At 43.5% G+C, this 19,821-nt stretch overlaps 1 protein-coding gene across 3 annotated transcripts in view; it reads right to left on the reverse strand.

Moving 5' to 3' along the window:
* Positions 1 to 2,393: 2,393 nt before the first annotated feature.
* The window catches only part of NEK9 (NIMA related kinase 9), a 45,678-nt gene continuing 28,250 nt past the window's right edge, over positions 2,394 to 19,821 (reverse strand). For all 3 annotated transcript variants that reach the window (XM_003824178.5, XM_008977921.4, XM_034937868.2), the window contains 6 exons: positions 17,388 to 17,558; positions 15,664 to 15,723; positions 11,575 to 11,783; positions 8,780 to 8,941; positions 7,318 to 7,530; positions 2,394 to 4,957 (listed from right to left, as the gene is read on the reverse strand). In XM_003824178.5, coding sequence (XP_003824226.1) covers positions 4,835 to 4,957; positions 7,318 to 7,530; positions 8,780 to 8,941; positions 11,575 to 11,783; positions 15,664 to 15,723; positions 17,388 to 17,558 — 938 coding nt within the window. In that variant the 3' untranslated portion in view covers positions 2,394 to 4,834. The remainder of the gene's footprint in view (positions 4,958 to 7,317; positions 7,531 to 8,779; positions 8,942 to 11,574; positions 11,784 to 15,663; positions 15,724 to 17,387; positions 17,559 to 19,821) is intronic.

A 19,821-nucleotide genomic window follows, 5' to 3' on the forward strand; every position in this document is an offset into this window, starting at 1 on the left:
GTGGGGTTTAGAATCAGATGCTCCTCCAGATGGGAATGGTAGCACCAGACCACTGCAGTCTCACTTGGCCTGCTTCACTTCTTTACCTTATCTGCCTGGTACCACAGGCACCTGGATTTGGGATCCCTGGATGTTAGTAAGGTCATAGATCAGGGCCCTCCAGAGAGAACAAATTGTTGTTATATGTGGGGAGTGCTTTCTAAAAAGGAAGCAGTTATTTGCTCTCATTTTGCTAAAGAAATAAAACAACAGTCAATGCTTTAAGTGTTCCCTTTAATCTCTACATGTTTAGGCCTTGGTTATATTAGAAATATCTTTCAAGGCCGAGCATGGTGGCTCATGCCTGTAATCCCAGTACTTTGGGAGGCCGAGGTGGGCGGATCACAAAGTCAAGAGATCGAGACCATCCTGGCCAACATGGCGAAACCCCGTCTCTACTAAAAATACAAAAATTAGCTGGGCGTGGTGGCGCACGCCTGTAGTCCCAACTACTCGGGAGGCTGAGGCAGGAGAATTGCTTGAACCCAGGAGGCAGAGGTTGCAGTGAGCTGAGATCGCGCCACTGCACTCCAGCCTGGTGACCTAGTAAGACTCCATCTCAAAAAAAAAAAGAAAAAAAAAAAAAAAGAAATATCTTTCATCTTTTAAATTTATCTTGATCTGGTCTCTGGGAAGAGATAAGAACCTTTTTTTAAAAAAATCTGAATTTCTTCCTGGATAGCTCAGAGGATGACAGTAAATGCATGCTGCTTCTTAATGTCTGTATTTTATACAACTTTATCCAAGAAATGTTTAGTGCAAGTAAACATTATAAATTCTAAAGTTCATAAGGTTACACCATAGGAGAAATTTCATGGGGAAACTCATGTGGAAACTCATTTCATTAAAAATGTATGCAGATGCGCCGAGACAGTATTTCTTTTTTTTTTTTTTGAGACGGAGTCTCGCTCTGTCACCCAGGCTGGAGTGCAGTGGAGTGATCTTGGCCCACTGCAAGCTCCGCCTCCCGGGTTCACGCCATTCTCCTGCCCCAGCCTCCCGAGTAGCTGGGACTACAGGCGCCCACCACCATGCCCGGCTAATTTTTTGTATTTTTAGTAGAGACGGGGTTTCACTGGGTTAGCCAGGATGGTCTTGAACTCCTGACCTGCCCACCTCGGCCTCCCAAAGTGCTGGGATTACAGGCGTGAGCCACCGCGCCTGTCCTGCCAAGACGGTATTTTTTTTTTTTTTTGAGATGGAGTCTCACTCTGTCGCCCAGGCTGGAGTACCGTGGCGCAATCTCAGCTCACTGCAAACTCCGCCTCCTGGGTTCACGCCATTCTCCTGCCTCAGCCTCCAGAGTAGCTGGGACTACAGGCACCCGCCACATCACCCAGCTAATTTTTTTGTATTTTTAGTAGAGACGGGATTTCACCGTGTTAGCCAGGATGGTCTCGATCTCCTGACCTCGTGATCCGCCCGCCTCGGCCTCCCAAAGTGCTGGGATTACAGGCGTGAGCCACTGCGTCTGGCCCGAGACAGTATTTCTTAACAGCAATGTATGTAATGCAGCACAGCACCTTCTGGCCAACGTTTGCTTTCATTATCAATTTATCACTCTCCACAGCTACACAGGTGGTAACAGAGATGTGACATAGTGGAGTTTTTCTCCCTAATGTTCATCATTCTGTGAGGTTTAATGATCAGCGTGTTTATTTCCACAGTTAATCACTGAAACAATAAATGATTTTTGGCTTTGCAGCAGTTAGGAACATGTTTTATAGTGCTGATTACAGCCCACTCTGCCCTGACCATCATGAATACTTTTTTGGAGATTTAGGGATTTCATGTGAATGAATTTATTTAAAATGTATTCTTGCCCCTGAATTGTTCTATTATGAATGTTTGTGAACATATGGCAAGTGAAATGAAATTTTTTAGTGTACTTTTGCTTTAAACTTCAGTGAAATGCTCAGCCAAGAGAAGTTGTAACTTGGCTGTGCTATGCCAGGGAGACCAAATTCAGTTCAATCTCTTTGAAGGAAAAGTTTTACAAACCATAAACTGGCATTATCACTTGGAAAGGCCCCCACTGAGACTGTGGAGGTAGGTAGAAGAAAGGATCATCCTTCTTTTAGTGGCTCATTTTTTCCCTCCCTCTGCACTTTCGGCACTTTTAGACATTTTTGGGAAAAAAGCTGTAGCAGCAGCAATGATTCTGCTGGCAAGAATAAGAAACTGGAGAGAAGCAAAGAATATTTCTGTGCAGATGTCCCTTGCATTGTTTCTGTTCCAAGAACATTATTTATGTAAAGACTCACAGAATCAAAGATTCACGGAGGCCTAGAATCTGGATGTTTTATCCCCAGAGACTAAGGTCCATGCACAAGCTTACTGAGGCACAGTACTGATTAAGAGCTTAAATGTTTATTTAAAACAGAAATGCCAAACCACTCCACTCTCAACCTTTCAAGCAACCTGGCTAACAATAAACTAGTTCTTCTGCAACAATGTTAGAGCAGAGGAGTAACTCAGGTTATACTGTAACTCAAAAGCAATACTACTAGAAAACTTAAAACACCTAGCACTGCATAAAGAAAAAAAGCAGGACAAAATTTAAAGAGAATTAGCTACAGAAAACCATTCAAAGGCATTTCTACTGCCTCATCTTTTACTCCATCCCCCTTTGAACTGGTTTCTGTTTGCATACTTGTTTGGTGGGAAAAAAAATCATATGGCTGTCCCAGGCACAATATGGGAAAGTGCAAACTGTCTCTAAGGCACAGAACTTAGATTCTCAGCCAGATTAATAGCAAATCTAGACTTCCCAAGGGAATATGCTAGAGAAAATGACCACAGCATTCCACTGCTAGGGAAAGGCTCCTCTATGAACAAGACCAGGGGCACTCACCCATCCCCGGCACTCACTTTCACCCCACCTTCTCAGCAACCTGCCCATGTCCATCAGCTCCATGGCAGAAGCAATCCTCATGATGAACACCCAAACTGACCCAGCCTCTCAGGCCTGCTGAGATGATGAGCATGATACAGGGACATGACAGGTCAATCGGTCCTCAAGAAAATCAAAGTTGCATTTACATGCTGAACCAAAACCCACTGTTACAGTTTATGACAACCCCCGCAAGTCCCCAGAACTTGCAACTTTAATCAAAGTTTGGCTGCTTCCCTTATTTCAAGAAAAGGTTTCAGTGATTACATTAGTACTAATGTACTAGGCTTCCCAGAACTGAGAAAACAATGGGAACATCAAACCAAAGAAGATCCCATTGAACAGAGTTGCCTGTCCCGAGCAATGGGGTTCTCCCCAAGCATCAGCCTTTATGCCACCAGTTTTGGAGAAACGGCAAAATTTCCATTGCACAGGACCTCCCACAATGTTGAAAAGATTATCAAACATTTTGGTCTGGGGAAAATGAAACAAAATTAATTTAGCTGTTTGTAGGAAGGTGGGATGTGAGACTCATCAAAGGTAGGATGTGTGACACAAAATACCACAGGAACATTTTACAAGGCTAGGTGGAAATACAAAGCTCACATCCTTAAGGAAACCATCAAATACATGCCTAGAACTTTCTATATGAAGTTTTGTTCTTCTATGACACTATTTCTCTTTGGTAAGGCTAGCTTGTTTCTATCTACAAAGACACAGTGAGTACAGGATTAGAAGTGAGCTCTCAGCCAAATTCCTTTTGCAAGTTCTACCTGTTCTGTTAGGCTTCAGGGACTCCCAGGGTTTGGTGCTGGCTTTGGGCCACTCAGGTAGGAAAAATGATACAGATTCATTCGTTATCACATGGCTTCATAAAACACCAAAAGGGGAAAAATACTGACTAGACATACAGAAAGAAAGTGGTTGGGGCTGCTGATATCAAGATCAGAACCCTAAGAGCCATGAAGGCAGAGGCTCAAAGAAGTCTTTTCACGGGCAGAAGACTGAGAGCCCTCTAAACCCTCTCTAAGATACCAAGTAGAGGCAGCTAAAGGAGGACCTCTTCTCCTTCATGATTTTCTCTTAAGGCTATTCTGACTGCCCCATGGACTCAATTCTCTGAGACACCTCATCCCTCAGAGACACCTCATCCCCTCATCCACAGTTAGGAAATCCCACCCTGCATTGGTCACAGCCTGAAACACCAGCTGTGTGATGAGGAGGGTCCTGCCCTTTCTCTATTCCTCACTGAAGAAATTTCAATCAACCCTCAGAGGAAAAGCAACCTAAGCCTACCTTTCCTCCTAAAGCATTTAGCTGCACAGAGTAACTGAACTTTTCCGAAACAAGCCCTAGATTGATTCCATCAGACATATTTTCCTGGACTCAGGGCTCCCAAGAGGGCCAGACTACTTCACCACTCTGCAGAGGACACTGGGCGGGCCACACCTGACTCCAGCCCACTCCAACTTTACACTTTTCCCTCTCCCACCCAGAGGGGTAATGCCTGGTACTGAATTCCCAAGGCAGCTTCCAATCAATGGTGAAAATGATACATGGGATATAAGCTGCTACCAGCGCAATTAAGGTGAGCACTGTGTCTCCTCTTTAAAGGTGGGATCAACAGATGAGGTACAGAGCTGCTGTTGCTATGGCAGTCACTGATGACAAAGCCAGGGCCATGGGGGCCCTTCCATTCTCCAAAACAATAAAATCACTCCTAGATCCTATCTAAAAGGCAATGCCACTCTCCAAATGTACAAGGAAAGTGCTTCAGAGCCTCTGCCTTGCGCTCCTTTTCTGCAAGTGAACAAAGCCAGGAAAGCTGCTCTCTGCATTCGGTAAGTGTGCTGTGAAGTTCTTTGGGTCCCAGTCTCCTGGGGGCTCTATAGGCTCAGGAGACTAGAGGCTGGGTCTACAGGAGTCTGTTCCCAGGAGGCACCAGGAATCTGAATCTAAGTCAGGCTTTGGATCCATTTCCATCTCTTCCTTTGCTGTCTGAGTTCCTTTGGAATGCATCCCCACCTGTCCGGATAAAACACAGTTCCACATTAGCAACAGTGCCACCTAGTCACAGCAGTAGTTCAGTACTATATTTTCAATGCCAACTTCTAAGGCATTGGCTAAGGCGTGGCTAAGGATTTGTAGCCACGATCTTGTGAGACGCTCATGGCACTATTTTAGATACAGTCCATACCTTTATATTTACTGCAGGTAGGGTGACCAACTATCCAGGTTTGTCCAGGACTGCGGGGTTTCCTGGGATGCAGAACTCTTAGTTTTAAAATGGAAAAAGTCCTGGGCAAAACAATCTTCTCCCTGCTATAGCTGCCAATCTTACCTTGTGTGTGTGTGTGTGTGTGTGTGTGTGTGTGTGTGTGTGTGTGTTTTTGAGACAGGGTCTTGCTCTGTTGCTTACGCCGAAGTGCAGTGGTGTGATCATGGATCACTGCAGCCTTGACCTCCCCAGATTCAGGTGATCCTCCCACCTCAGCCTCCTGAATAACTGGGACTATAGGCGTGTGCCATCATGCCCAGTTAGTTTTTATTTTTGGTAGAGATGGGGTTTCACCAGGTTGCCCAGGCTGGTCTCGAACTCCTGGGCTCAAGCAATCTCCCAAAGTGCTGGGATTACAGGTGTGAGCCACCGTGCTCAGCCTGTATATTATTTTCTAAAGTAATTTCATAAACATTAGTTCATTTAATCCTCCAAAGAACCATACAAGGTGTCTATTATTTTCTTTCAGGTGAGAAACCAGGGCTCAGAGAAAACAAAGTAGCCCAAACACCTACAGCTGGCAAATGGCAAAGCCAAGGGCCTAACCCTATTTCTCTGCTTCTACTTCCCTCTACATAAAACAATAGCATGGCTCTCGAAAAATAATGCAAGCAGCATCACCTTTGAAGTATTTTCACTAAAAATGTTTAATGTGAATCTAATCAAGCCTTAGGTTAAACTTCCAGTTTTCAGAAAAGACAGGGTGACAGAAAAACAAGTTAGACAACACCCTGAGAAAACAAGACAAATCTAGAATGTGGGACATTCTGTTGAACAACTGCCCTGGTTTCTTCAACAAGTCAATGTCATAAAAGTATTTTTTTAAAAGGTGAAGCAGAGCATGGTGGAACATGCCTGTAGTTCCAGCTACTTGGGGGGCTGAGGTGAGAGAATCACTTGAGCTTGGGAAGTCAAGGCTGCAGTGATCCACGTTTGTGCCACTGCACTCCAGCCTTGGTGACAATGCAAGACCCTGTCTCAAAATAAATACATAAATAAGGCCTGGCGCAGTGGCTCACACCTGTAATCCTAGCACTCTGGGAGGCCGAGGCAGGTGGATCACGAGGTCAGGAGTTTGACACCAGCCTGGCCAATATGGTGAAATCCCATCTCTACTAAAAATACAAAAATTGGCTGGGCATGGTGGTAAGCGTCTATAGTCCCAGCTACTTGGGAGGCTGAGGCAGAAGAATCACTTGAACCCGGGCGGTGGAGGTTGCAGTAAGCCGAGATCACGCCACTGCACTCCAGCCTGGGCAACAGAGTGAGACTGTCTCAAAAAAAAAAAATAAATAAAATAAAAATAAAAATAAAATAATTTAAAAAAGGTGATGGTGGTGGAGGGAGCTGTTTTAGATGAAAAGAAATAAGACATACATATAATGTGGGATTCTTGACTGGATTCTAGTCTGATAAAAAATGGTTATAAAGGACATTTTTTGTGGGGAAAACTGGGAAAATTGAGGTATCAGCTGGATACTAGATGAGAATTGACAATACTAGTATTAATTTTTTTAGGTGTGGTTATAGTATTGTGGTTGTTCAGGAGAATGTCTGTATTTTCAGAGGTATGTAATTAAGTATTGTAAAAGAAAAAACATACACTAAGAAAAAGCAATGCAAGTGATGAAAATGATTCAATCTAGGTGCCTGAACAAGGCCCAAGGCTTCTGGGATTATAATTACAAAAATGGTATCATTAAAAACTAAGGATCGGCCAGGCGCGGTGGCTCACGCCTGTAATCCCAGCACTTTGGGAGGCTGAGGCGGGTGGATCACGAGGTCAAGTGATCGAGACCATCCTGGCCAACATGGTGAAACCCTGTCTCTACTAAAAATACCAAAATTAGCCGGGCATGGTGGTGCACACCTGTAGTCCCAGCTACTCGGGAGGCTGAGGCAGGAGAATTGCTTGAATCCGGGAGGCAGAGGTTGCAGTAAGCCAAGATAGCACCACTGCACTCTGGCCTGGCAACAGAGTGAGACTCCGTCTCAAAAAAAAAGTAAGGACCTGCAAAGGAACAAGTCTATTTCAGTACTTCGTGTTTTGTTTCTGTGATTCTTCAAAACAGGCTTAGAAATTGGATTATTCTTTTAATGCTCTCACCTGCTGCCCTCCTTCTAATTTCTTGTTCAACTTCTGCAGTTGGGTAAAAATCTGGAGGTTTTCTTGCTGTAGCTTCTGTTGTTCAGCCAGACACTTTAACACCAGACCCTGCAATCTCTCAACCTCCACCTGCAGAGAGCTGCACGCACACACAGGAGGAGTCAGTGGTGTTCCCTTCCCAGCACAGGTTACTGCAGGATTCAGCCGAGGTGACTGGAGAGACAAGAAGGAGATTGCAGGAGGTTCTGCCCAGGTGTCATAGCTCCTCAATCCAAACTTCCTCTAAGTGCAATCAGATTTTACTTTTAAATTAACAAGATAAATCATATATACACATGAATATATGTAAGAGAAACAGAAATGCTAGGATTATAACAGCGATGGGCACTGACATAACATGGAAAGTGAACTCTCTGCCTCAGTCCCCATTACGCCAAGGTGGGAGACCAATCATCTATTTTGGAGGACTTTGTGAAAAATTTTAAAGCACCTTGGTATCTTCTCATTTAAAATGCTGAAGTAGGGAAAAGCATGATTTGGTTTGGAACAAGTCTTTCAGATCACAGACCCAAAGGGTCAATATTCATGATATGCAGTGAATCACACTTTAGAAAAGATCTGAGAGGTGGTCAGTAAACAGGACCACCAACACAATTTAAGAAGGTGAACTGACAGAGAAATTAAAACATTCACCTTGAACTTTCAAAGGTATTATTACCTCTTCTGGGAAGCTTTCTGATGATCCTAGTCTGGATTTTTCTCTTTTCTACTGTACTTTTTTTATAGGCGGGTTCAACAAATAGCCCATGGGCCAATTCTGGCCCACTGCCTGTTTTTGTAAATACAATTTTATTGGAACACAAGGATGCCCATTCATTATGTATTACTTGAAGCTGCTTTTTGTGCTACAATGTCAGAGTTGAGTAGTTGCAAAAGAGGCTGTACACATTTCTGTCTAAAATGGTCTAAAATAATTACTATGTGGCCTTTAATAGGAAAAGTCTAAAATAATTATGTAGCCTTTTATAGAAAAAGTTTCATGACCTTGGCTTATAGTTTTACTGAGGTATTTACCACAATGTCATTTTTACCAAGGTTAGGTGTACATGTGTTGCTTCCTCACTAAACTACCAGTATTACTTCTTTCTTATATTTAGAGCCTCTAACCCACCCTGCCAGCGTCATGAAAAACTGAATTTGAATTTTGGTATTTCTGAGGCAGAGGGAAAAGACAATCCCTTTAGAAAGGTGTTAGCCTGTCAGAAATTTGGAAGGATAAATACCTTTCTGAGGCAACTCAGTTTAGTCTTGGGTTGAGGCTTTAAGTACTGCTGAATAGACAGTATAATGAGTTGATGCAGGGCAGCTGAAACCCAAAAGCTAGAGCGAGGCCAGAAGAACCAGGCAGAGCTTGCAGTGACTGTTTACCTAGTTGTAATTCAAAGGCAAAAAGCTCAGTTACCGAGGCTTCTACTTGGGGTTTGTGTTCCAAAGGAGCTTCAGAGGCCACTTTGAGTCCTTGCAGCTCTTCATAGGGCAGGGTATCTTTCTCAGATTCTGAAAACGCTGCACTGAGAGGAGATGGGCTGTCAGGCATGGGGATAAATTCTGCATTTTCCAGCTCCTATGTATATGAGAAAGAATCTCATTAGTCTGTTTGCAGTATTTGCTTCCTCCCAAATTCCCTTCTTTTTGCTATAGTTTTCCCTCTCTCATGACTTCAGCACCCTCTAGTGGGCAAGACAGTTGTGGTTAACAACATATCACAGCCTACCTGTGAACAAACTGCCACCCCTTCATCAGAGAAACAGTGATGCAAAGGCAAACTCAAAGAACACAGGCTGGAGTTTCTGGTGTGTCACTCCAACATGCTTATTCTACACAGGCTATTCAGTGAGCTGGGACGCTCCAAGGAAGTGTCAGTGAGGCTGGCTGCCACACTGCTGAAAGCTGAGGCTAAAGGTGCAGACAGAACAGCATGCTGCTTCCTCTGTTCACGCTCCTCAAATCACTAGCAAGTTTAGTCTTATTAGACAGGGAGCTTTAAACCTACAGAATTTTTTTTTGAAACAGGGTCTTGCTCTGTTGCCCAGGCTGGAGTGCAGTGGCACAACCATGACTCACTGTAGTCCTGACCTTTGGGACTCAAATAATCCTTCCACATCAGCCTCCTGAGTAGCTAGGACCACAGGCATGTGCCACCATGCCCCGCTAATTATTATTATTTTTTTGAGACAGAATCTCACTCTGTCACCAGGCTGAAGTGCAGTGGCACAATCTCGGCTCACTGCAACCTTCACCTCCCAGGTTCAAGTGGTCCTCCTACTTCAGCCTCCCAAGTAGCTGGGATTACAAGCGTGTACCACCACAACTGGCTAATTTTTTGTATTTTTAGTAGAGACAGAGTTTCACCATGTTGGCCAGGCTGGTCTCAAACTCCTGACCTCAAGTGATCTGCCCGCCTTGTCCTCCCAAAGTGCTGGGATTACAGGTGTGAGCCACCTCGCCCAGCCTTATTTATTTATCTATTTATTTTTTGAGATGGAGTCTCACTCTGTCGCCCAGGCTGGACTGCAGTGGTGCGATCTCGGCTCACTGCAACCTTCGCCTCCTGGGCTCAAGTGATTCTCCTGGCTCAGCCTCCCAGGTAGCTGGGATTACAGGTGCGTGCCACCATGCCCAGCTGATTTTTTTTTTTTTTTGAGACGGAGTCTCGCTCTGTCACCAGGCCAAAGTGCAGTGGCGCAATCTCGGCTCACTGCAACCTCCACCTCCTGGGTTCAAGCGATTCTCCTGCCTCAGCCTCCTGAGCAGCTGGGACTACAGGCGTGCGCCACAACGCCCGGCTAATTTTTGTATTTTTAATAGAGATGGGGTTTCACCATGTTGGCCAGGATGGTCTTGATATCTTGACCTTGTGATCCGCCCACCTCGGCCTCCCAAAGTGCTGGGATTACAGGCGTGAGCCACGTTGCCAGGCTAATTTTTGTATTTTTAGTAGAGATGGGGTTTCACCATGATTGGCCAGGCTATTCTCAAACTCCTGACCTCAGGTGATCCTCCCGCCTTGGCCTCCCAAAGAGCTGGGATTACAGGCGTGAGCCACCGTGCCTGGCCCTGGCCTTATTTTTTTTTTTAATTTTTATAGAGATGGGGTCTCCCTATGTTGTCTAGGCTGGTCTCAAACTCCTGGACTCAAGCAATCCTCCTGCCTTGGCCTCCCAAAGTGCTGGAATTACAGGTGGGAGCCATCATGCTCGGTCTTTTTTTTTTTTTTTGGTAAAAAATTTAAAATTTCACAAACCATAAATATTTACTGTAGAAAATGAGAAAATACAAATGGGCAAAGGAAACTAATAAAATTCACCAGCAATTCCATCACTTACAGACAACCACTTTAAAAACTGTCAATACATAGTCTTGCTGACATTCTTTTGTGTGTTACATATTTCCTAAAAGAATGAGATCATACAGATATATCATCCTCTTCTGCATAGCCATATGTTGTGAGTAACTTTCCATGAAAATAAATATACTTCAACATTCTTACATTCTTATTTTTTTTTTTGAACAGGGTTTTGCTTTGTCACCAAGGCTGGATTGCAGTGGTACAATCATGGCACAGCTCGGCTCACTTCAGCCTCGACTTCCCAGGTTCAAGTGATCATCCTGCCTCAGCCTCCTGAGTAGCTGGAACTATAGGTGCACACTACTACACCTGGCTAATTTTTAAAATTTTTGGTACAGACAAGGTCTTGCTGTGTTACCCAAGCTGGTCTTAAGCTCCTAGGCTCAAGTGATCCTCCTGCCTCAGCCTCCCAAAGTGCTGGAATTATAGGCATGAGCCACTGTGCCCAATCCAACATTTTTACTCTCTGTATCTCAACTTTCATCAACCATTTTCCTATTGTAAGGCATTCCAATTGCTCCAATATTCCATTTCTATAAATGACAGTATAAAATCTGTAAGCTTAATCTTTATATACATGTACTACAAAAACTGCCATCAAGGTAGGTTATAGTAACTTATAATACATTCACTTAAGTAACAAGGGTATGAGAACATTTTTTATCTTTTTGGAAAGAAAAAAGGATTAGTGATTAGGCAATTTCTTTCCAGGTAGAAATCAGAAGGCTGGATTCAGGATGCACAACAGTTTACTAGGTACTTGGAAAACTGAGAGACCCTGACAGCTCTTTCTAGTTCCTGCAAAGGGCCACATATTTTATCCAAGTTACTTCTTCCAAAGGAATTACCTTTCGAAGCCAGCCAGGACAGGAGCTGCTGGCCCCATTACTGTTCCCCATGGCCTCTGTGGGACTGATTAAACCTTCCATTCCTCGGTCTGCTTCCATTGTTCCTCGGAAGCCTCCACTTGGGTCAGGAGTTTCAGATTCCTGCTGACTGTCCTCTTCTTCACCACCGCCGCCCCCGCCGCCTCCTCCTGGGCTAGAGCTCTGAAACACTGACAGATATACAGCACAGAAATAGACAGCTTTGCTATGCAGCAAGACAGATTTACCATCTGACAACCCTACTTACCCTGGAAAGGTGCCTATAAGCTGCATGAAGTGCAATGGCAACAGTGCAAGTCAAATGTTAGGGACTAAATTTTTGGTTTTCATACAAACTATGTTTTGTAATTTTGTATAGTTGTATTTGTATATCAGGATGCTCATAATGAACTTCACTTCCATTTACCAACTTTGTTTATCTTGTATCCATAGCAGGTTATCAATATTCTAAAAGCATTACCAAACAATCACCCCAACCACAGCCCACCAAATCTAGCACCCATGCTTACTCTGCTTCTTTAAGAGATACATTCAGATTCCAGCATCCTCCATAGACACTTATCTTATATAAAAAGGTCTTTAATATTTGAGCCAAACTCCTCTTAAAGTTGCCAGGTAAACTTACCATTAACTCCCTGTCCGGGGAAAATCTGAATGTTGAATTCTTCAACTTTTTTTTTTTATTTGAGACTGAGTCTAGCCTCTGTTGCTCAGGCTGGAGTGCAGTGGCCCGATCTTGGCTCACTGCAACCTCTGCCTCCCAGGTTCAAGCAATTCTCCTGTCTCAGCCTCCCGAGTAGCTGGGATTACAGGCACACACCACCATGCCCAGCTGTTTTGTATTTTTAGTAGAGGCGGGGTTTCACTATGTTGGCCAGGCTGGTCTCGAACTCAGGTGATCCACCTACCTTGGCCTCCCAAAGTGCTGGGATTACAGGCGTGAGCCACTGCACCCGGCAATTTTTTTTTTGAGGCACAGTTTCATTCTGTCATCCAGGCTAGAGTACAGTGGCACGATCTTGGCTCACTGCAACCTCCGCCTCCTGGCTTCAAGTGATTCTCGTGCCTCAGCCTCCTGAGTAGCTGGGATTACAGGTGCCCGCCACCATGCCTGGCTAATTTTTGTATTTTCAGTAAAGACAGGGTTTCGCCATGTTGGCCAGGCTGGCCTTGAACTTCTGACCTCAAGTGATCCACCCGCCTCGGCCTCCCAAATTGCTGGGATTAGAGGCGTCAGCCACTGCGCCCGGCCAATTCTTCAAAATTTAATGTGAACATTACATTCTCTGATGACTATCTGTATCAATTTTTATAATATAATGGCTGATTCTTTCATATCATACAGCATATTCCAAGCAACCTTAATGAAGACTAGCTGATGTGTGGTCAGGAAATGAAACTGAATTTTAATATGGGCCAAAGAAAAATATAATTAAGAAGATTAATCTGTCAAAGTTAAAAAAAATTGCCTGGTATTTTCTTTTTTTCTCTTACTCCTCAGGGATCCTTGTTCTGATGCCTGGTATTTTCTGAGGCTAAATGTAAAGAAGGGTTAATTATCACCTGCTGTGCTGGCCTGGGGACTAACTGGGTCATGCTGAGATCCTACGGAAGCAGCAGAACTATAGTTACCAAAGTGAGTTCTGAAGCTTACTTTTTGTTTTAAATGGCTTTTTAAGATTATGCTGCATTTTAGATATACCTAAGACTATTTTAACATATGTGTAAATTTTCATGTCTAACAATAAACATAGGTCTATTTGCCACTAGAACTAGAATTGCACTATCCAATATGAGTTACTAGCCATATGTGCCCACTTAAACTTAAAGAGAATTAAAAATTCAGTTCCTCAGTCACACAAGCCACTCTCTGGAGTGCTCAATAGCCACAGAAAGCTGGTAGCTACTATACTGAACAGCACAGATATGGAACATTTCCATTGTTGCAAAAAGATCTACGGGACACTGCTGAACTAGAGCATTACCTATATCACTGTATTTGCCTTGTGAATTCCTTTCTTCTCTGGCCTCCTACCCAGATGAAACCATTCTGTTTAATTTTATATTTATCATTTCTTCTTAAAAACTTCATCACCTTCATGCATCCTTAAATAATACATTACTATTCATTTTACTTTTATTTATTTTTTTTGAGATGGAGTCTCACTCTTTCGCCAGGCTGGCGTACAGTGGCGCAATCGTGGCTCACTGCAACCCCTGCCTCCCAGGTTCAAGCGATTCCCCTGCCTCAGCCTCCCGAGTAGCTGGGACTACAGATGTGCACCACCATGCCTGGCTAATTTTTTTTTGTATTTTAGTAGAGACAGGGTTTCACCATGTTGGCCAGGATACTCTCAATCTCCTGACCTTGTGATCTGCCTGCCTTGGCCTCCCAAAGTGCTGGTGTTACAGGCGTGAGCCACCACACCCAGCCTATTTTACTTGTTTCTAAACTTTATAAAAAGGCATGTAGTCTGCTGCAACTTGCTTTTTACATTTCACATTATGGAAATATTTGGAGATGTTCACTTCCACTCCAATGGATGGTTACAACGCATTTAATCAACAAATAGTTACTGAGCATTTACCATTTGCCAGGCACTGTTCTAGGGAAGTAGATAAAATGATAAATAAAAAAGACAAAAATCCCTGCTCTTCCTCGAGTTTACATCTTCCCAACAATGGACATTTGCTTTTAATTTTATGTTTTTCCTTTAAATACTGTTTTAGCAAAACAAACTTGTAGTAGAACTGCTGTGCTTAGTGAAAGATCTTTAGTCAGTTTTGACAGATATTAATATACATAAACAGAGATGCCAAGCAATGGGCTACTTAACTATATATAATATGGTGTAATAAGTCAGTGTATATGTGTAAACTGAAGTTCAACAAGTCTAGATCATGTTTTCAGCTGTTTCTTTTTGGAGGTTTAATCTGTTTGATTGACCGATTGTTTATGTATTTATTCATTCATTCGAGATAGGGTCTCGCTATGTTGCCCAGGCCGGATTGCAGTGGCTATTCATAGGCGTGATGATAGTGCACTGTAACCTTGAACTCCTGGCCTCAGGTAATCCTCCTGACTCAGCTTCCTGAGTACCTGGGACTAACGGCTGTGCCACTGTGCCCAGCTTTAATCTGCTTTTATTCTGGGTGTTTATGTGTTTTGATTCCAAACAATATCAGAATCTGGGCTGGGCATGGTGGCTTATGCCTGTAATCTCAGCACTTTGGGAGGCTGAGGTGGGCAGATCACTTGAGGCCAGGAGTTTGAGACCAGCCTGGCCAAACCTACTAAAAATACAAAAAATAGCTGAGTGTGGTGGTGCATGCCTGTAATCCCAGCTACTTGGGAGGCTGAGGAAGGTGAATCACTTGAACCTGGGAGGCAGAGGATGCAGTGAGCCGAGATTGCGCCATTGCACTCCAGCCTGGATGACAGAGCAAGACTGTGCCTCAAAATAAATAAATAAATAAAATAAATCAGAATCCTGGTTCTGAGACATCAAAGACTACAGGGACTCTAGCAGGTAGAAAACCAAAAAGGAAAATAGATTCAATTTCCTGGCATGGTCCCCAATAATAGAGAACCATGAAGACAGCAGTCAAAGGAAATCTATCAGAGATCTTTGGGATGATTCTCCTAACCACACTGAAAGTTTAGCCGAGTTTTATTCTGAGTGCCTGTTTTGGTGAACTATTTCTTTAGACTGGAATACCCCTGGGAATACCATGGAAGTAGAGGACTCATTACCCCCTAGAATAGTAAGGAAAGGAGTAATACATAAGTCATATTACAGTACTGGGCAAGCTACTTAATTACTTGCATATGCGTTGGAGGCAAAGATGATGTACTGTCTCTCTGACCACAATGTAAAAGTTATAACTTACTGCAAAACCAAACAAAATATGATCTTCTCTCTTAACCACTGTATTCCTCACTTCCCAAAGACATTTCCCATTTTCCTTTGGGTTTTGGAGTCTACATGGAATCTAACCAAAAGACCCACACTTCAGAAAACCACTGGTACCTGAAACATTGGTACTTACCAGTTCCAATGGATAAGCCACTGCTATTGGAACGGATGGTCTTAGAATTCAATACTTTCTCTGAGAAAAAATATTTGGTAGGTAAGCACTGTATACAGATATAGGCAAGAAAAATGAGAGAAGACTAGGATAGGGAGATAATTGCTCTCCTTGACTCCAGATAACTTTAGAACTATAACTTACAGTTTTAGAAATTAGTATCATAAGCTAAGCACCACTTGCTATTCTAAGTATATTCACTATCTACATTAGCAACTGTCTGCCTTGGCTGGTCACTGGAATCACCTGGGAAGTTTTAAAAAGTAACCATGTGTTTGAGACTAGCCTAGGCAACATGGCAAAACCCAATCTCTAAAAAAAAATACAAAGCTAGCCAGGTGTGGTGGCACTGGCCTGTAGTCCCAGCTACTTGGGAGGCTCAGGTGAGAGGATCAATTGAGCCTGGGAGAGCGAAACTACAGTGAGCTGTGTCTGTGCCACTGCACTCTATTCTGGGTAACAGAGTGAGACTCTGTCTCAAAATTTAAAAAAAGGAAGTAACATTGCATAGGTCCGTAGGTTCCACCCCAGAGATTCTGATTTAATTGGTCAGGGATAGGGTCTGGACCATGGTATTCTTAAAAGCTTCTTGGCCGGGTTCAGTGGCTCATGTCTGTAATCTCAGCACTTTGGGAGGCCAAGGCAGGCAGATCATGAGGTCAGGAGTTCAAGACCAGCCTGGCTAATATGGTGAAACCCCATCTCTACTAAAAAATCCAAAAATTAGCCAGGTGTGGTGGTACACTCCTGTAGTCCCAGCTACTTGAGAGACTGAGGCAGGAGAATCGCTTGAACCTGGGAGGATGCAGTGAGCTGAGATCGCACCACTGCGCTCCAGCCTGGGCGACAGAGCGAGACTTCGTCTCAAAAAAAAAAAAAAAAAAAAAAAGCTTCTCAAGGATTCTAATGTATGTGCTGCTAAGGCTGCAAACCACTGATCTAAAAGTAGACTTATAAACCCTTACACAGGCATTTATAAAGTAGTTCATAACAAAGTAATCTTTATGCAGAAAGTGCTTATAATTTAAAGTTTCTTTTAAAGGATGTACTGAATGTTTCTCATGAAAGCATGAGCACAGACAACAAATTAATTGGTGGATGATTAGAAGTAACAAATTCTAGGGCCAGGCACGGTGGCTCACGCCTGTAATCCCAGCACTTTGGGAGGCCGAGGCAGGTGGATCACCTGAGGTCAGGAGTTCTAGACCAGCCTGGCCAACGTGGTGGAACCCCGTCTCTACCAAAAATACAAAAATTAGTCAGGCGTGGTGGTAGGCACCTATAGTCCAAGCTACTTGGGAGGCTGAGGCAAGAGAATTTGCTTGAACCTAAGAGGCGGAGGTTGCAGTGAGCCGAGATCACACCATAGCACTCCAGCCTGGGCGAAAAGAGTGAAACTCCAACTCAAAAAAAAGACAAAAAAACAACCAAAAAAATCAATTCTAAGGGGGGAGGCAGAGCCCAAACTTATATTAAAAAATAATCAAGAGATGGAACATAGCGAAGCTCCAGGAAATGACAATGTTCTGTTCCCACCACTAGGCATGGCATCCTTGACCATTACAAGACTTACAGAAATAGCTTCTTCAGGACATTTCTGTTTCCAACAATGTGACTAACAGTACTCAGATGTGGGTCCCTCCTCTGTCAAAGCCATCCCAACCCCAGACATATGAAACTCTTACCAACAATGAGAATGGTATGCCATCCACGGCAAGACAGGTCCGGGACATGATGCAGAGATCCAAAAATAGGCCGAGGCCATGAGGTACAGATATCCGAGCCATGTGGTCTCTCTGTGGGGGTCATTGCCAGGCGGCCATTACCACCATTGCCCCAGGCAAAAATGTGATTATCTAGGAAAAAAGTTAAACAGCAGACCATTTAACAGAACACTGGCTTCCCAATTCTCCGGGTTCCCCATCTTTATATCCTAGAGCTAGAAAGACTTCCCACTATGTACTAAACAACGGAAAGCTGTTTATTCTCCTATATAAAGCCTAAACTCTTCCTGATTCCATTCAGGTAAAAATGCCCACTCTTCCTATGTACTGCCATTCATTCATTCATTCATCCAATCATTCACCTTTTTCTTCAACAACTTTTTATCGGTCATTCATTCAAACAGTGACTGAACATCTATTTCATGACAGGTACTGCATGGGGTGATAGAGCAGTGAACAAAACCAAGTCCTTGCCCTGTGGAACTGACATTCTAGTAGGGGAGACTGATAATAATAAATATACACCTAATATTTAAGGTGGTGATAAATGCTATGAAGATAAATGGTGGAGAAAAATAAGTGGAAACAAAGAGTAACAGTGGGGTGGGATATCATTATTTTAGATAGGGTAGGTCAGAGGAGTTCTGACACTTGAACAGAGATCCTACTGGAGTGAGGAAGAGTTTCCAGGCAGAGAGAACAGCAACAGCAAAAGTAATGTCAGCAGCACAAACAAGGAACAAGGAGACCCCTGCAGCTAGAACAAAGTAAAGGAAGGGACGGGATAACAGAAGGGGTCAGGAGGTGGCTGAGGTCCTGCTCACATAGGGCCAGTTGGGCCACTGTGATGACTCTGGCACTTACTGGCTGATAGAGGAAATCACTGGAGGTTTTGAGCAGTAGTTATTTAAGAGAATCCCTCTGTCTACTGAGGAGAACTGATGGCAGGGGAGCAAGGATGGAAGCAGGGAGACCAGTTGTAGTGGAGATGGTGAGAAGTGGTTGGATTTATTCTGAAGATAACCAATATGGATGGGATGTGGAGTATAGGAGGAAGTTGCCATTTAGTGAGACAGGAAGGTTGCAGGAGGTACGGATCTGGGCAGAAAATCAGAAGTTTGATTTTGAGTATACTAAGTTTGTCTGAGATGCCTATAACTTCTTATCCAAATCAGCCTTTTTTAAAAAAATGAAACAGGGTGGCTATTAATCATTAAGCCAGGACAACAGGCATGAAGGCATGAATCAGGATAGGTCTAAGATAACTGGGTTATATGGCCCACCCTAAATTTAGACATCAAGTTGAGGAGCTGTTGAATAAATGAGTCTGAAGGTCAAGCCTGGTGATATAAAGCAGTCAATGTATAGGGGGAATTTAAGGGAATGAGCTCACTTTGGAGAGACAAGTGAGCCTTGGGGTACTCCAGGACTTAGAAGACTAGGCTGCTGCTATTATAGCACCTAACACCTGCCTGTGCTAGTCCCCTATTCTACTAGAGTGTGAGCTCCTTGAAAGCAGGGGTTTTCTGAGACTCATTTCTATATTCCTAGAGCCTAAAAGAGGACTTGGACATGAATGAGGCCATCAAGTACAGTTCAGAGGAGTATAGGAACATCAAAAGGTAATATGCCCAGCCACAGAATCCAAATTTACATTCCTCATTCTGAAGTTAAAGTCATGAACTACACAGATCTATTCAAGAAACATGAGCTCTCTGAAGCCCTGTCAGAAAGTGCTACTGCAGTTGCTGCACTAAATTTATCTTCAGTGACATCCTGACTGTCCTGTGTAACGTTTCCATTTATCCAAGTCTGACCTAAACAGTTTGCTCCTTAAAGTCCCTTATTTTGGGACAAGCAGAGAGAGTTAATGTGCTGTTCTGAATGCTGGTTTATTTAAATATGGTAACAGATCACCTCATTGACAATATCCCTGAGACCCCTCATGAGTACAGAACAGGCATGGACCAAAAGAAAACAAGGATATCTCAGAGCACAAGCAACAACAAAAAAGTTGATGAGTCAAAAGATAGGAAGATGAAATGTATTGGCTGGGCATGGTGGCACACGCCTGTAATTCCAGCTACTTGGGAGGCTGAGGCAGGAGAAGCACTTGAACCCGGGAGGTAGAGGCTGCACTGAGCCGAGATCATACCACTGTACTCCAGCCCGGGTGACAGAGCGAGACTCTGTCTCAAAAAAAAAAAAAAAGAGAGAAAATGAAATGTGAGTTGTTACCAGTCAAGTGAAAAAAGTGGCTACAAAAATTTAGAAGTTCAGATGATGACACAGGAAAAAGAAAAAAGAGGAAAAAATCAAGCAAAGAAGGAAGGGAATGTAGGATAGCAACAAGCAGCAGTACAGAAGAGGAGTGACCAGGCGTGGTGGCTCACAC

This window comes from Pan paniscus, chromosome 15 (assembly GCF_029289425.2).
Source record: "Pan paniscus chromosome 15, NHGRI_mPanPan1-v2.0_pri, whole genome shotgun sequence".
Taxonomy (NCBI): Eukaryota; Metazoa; Chordata; class Mammalia; order Primates; family Hominidae; genus Pan; species Pan paniscus.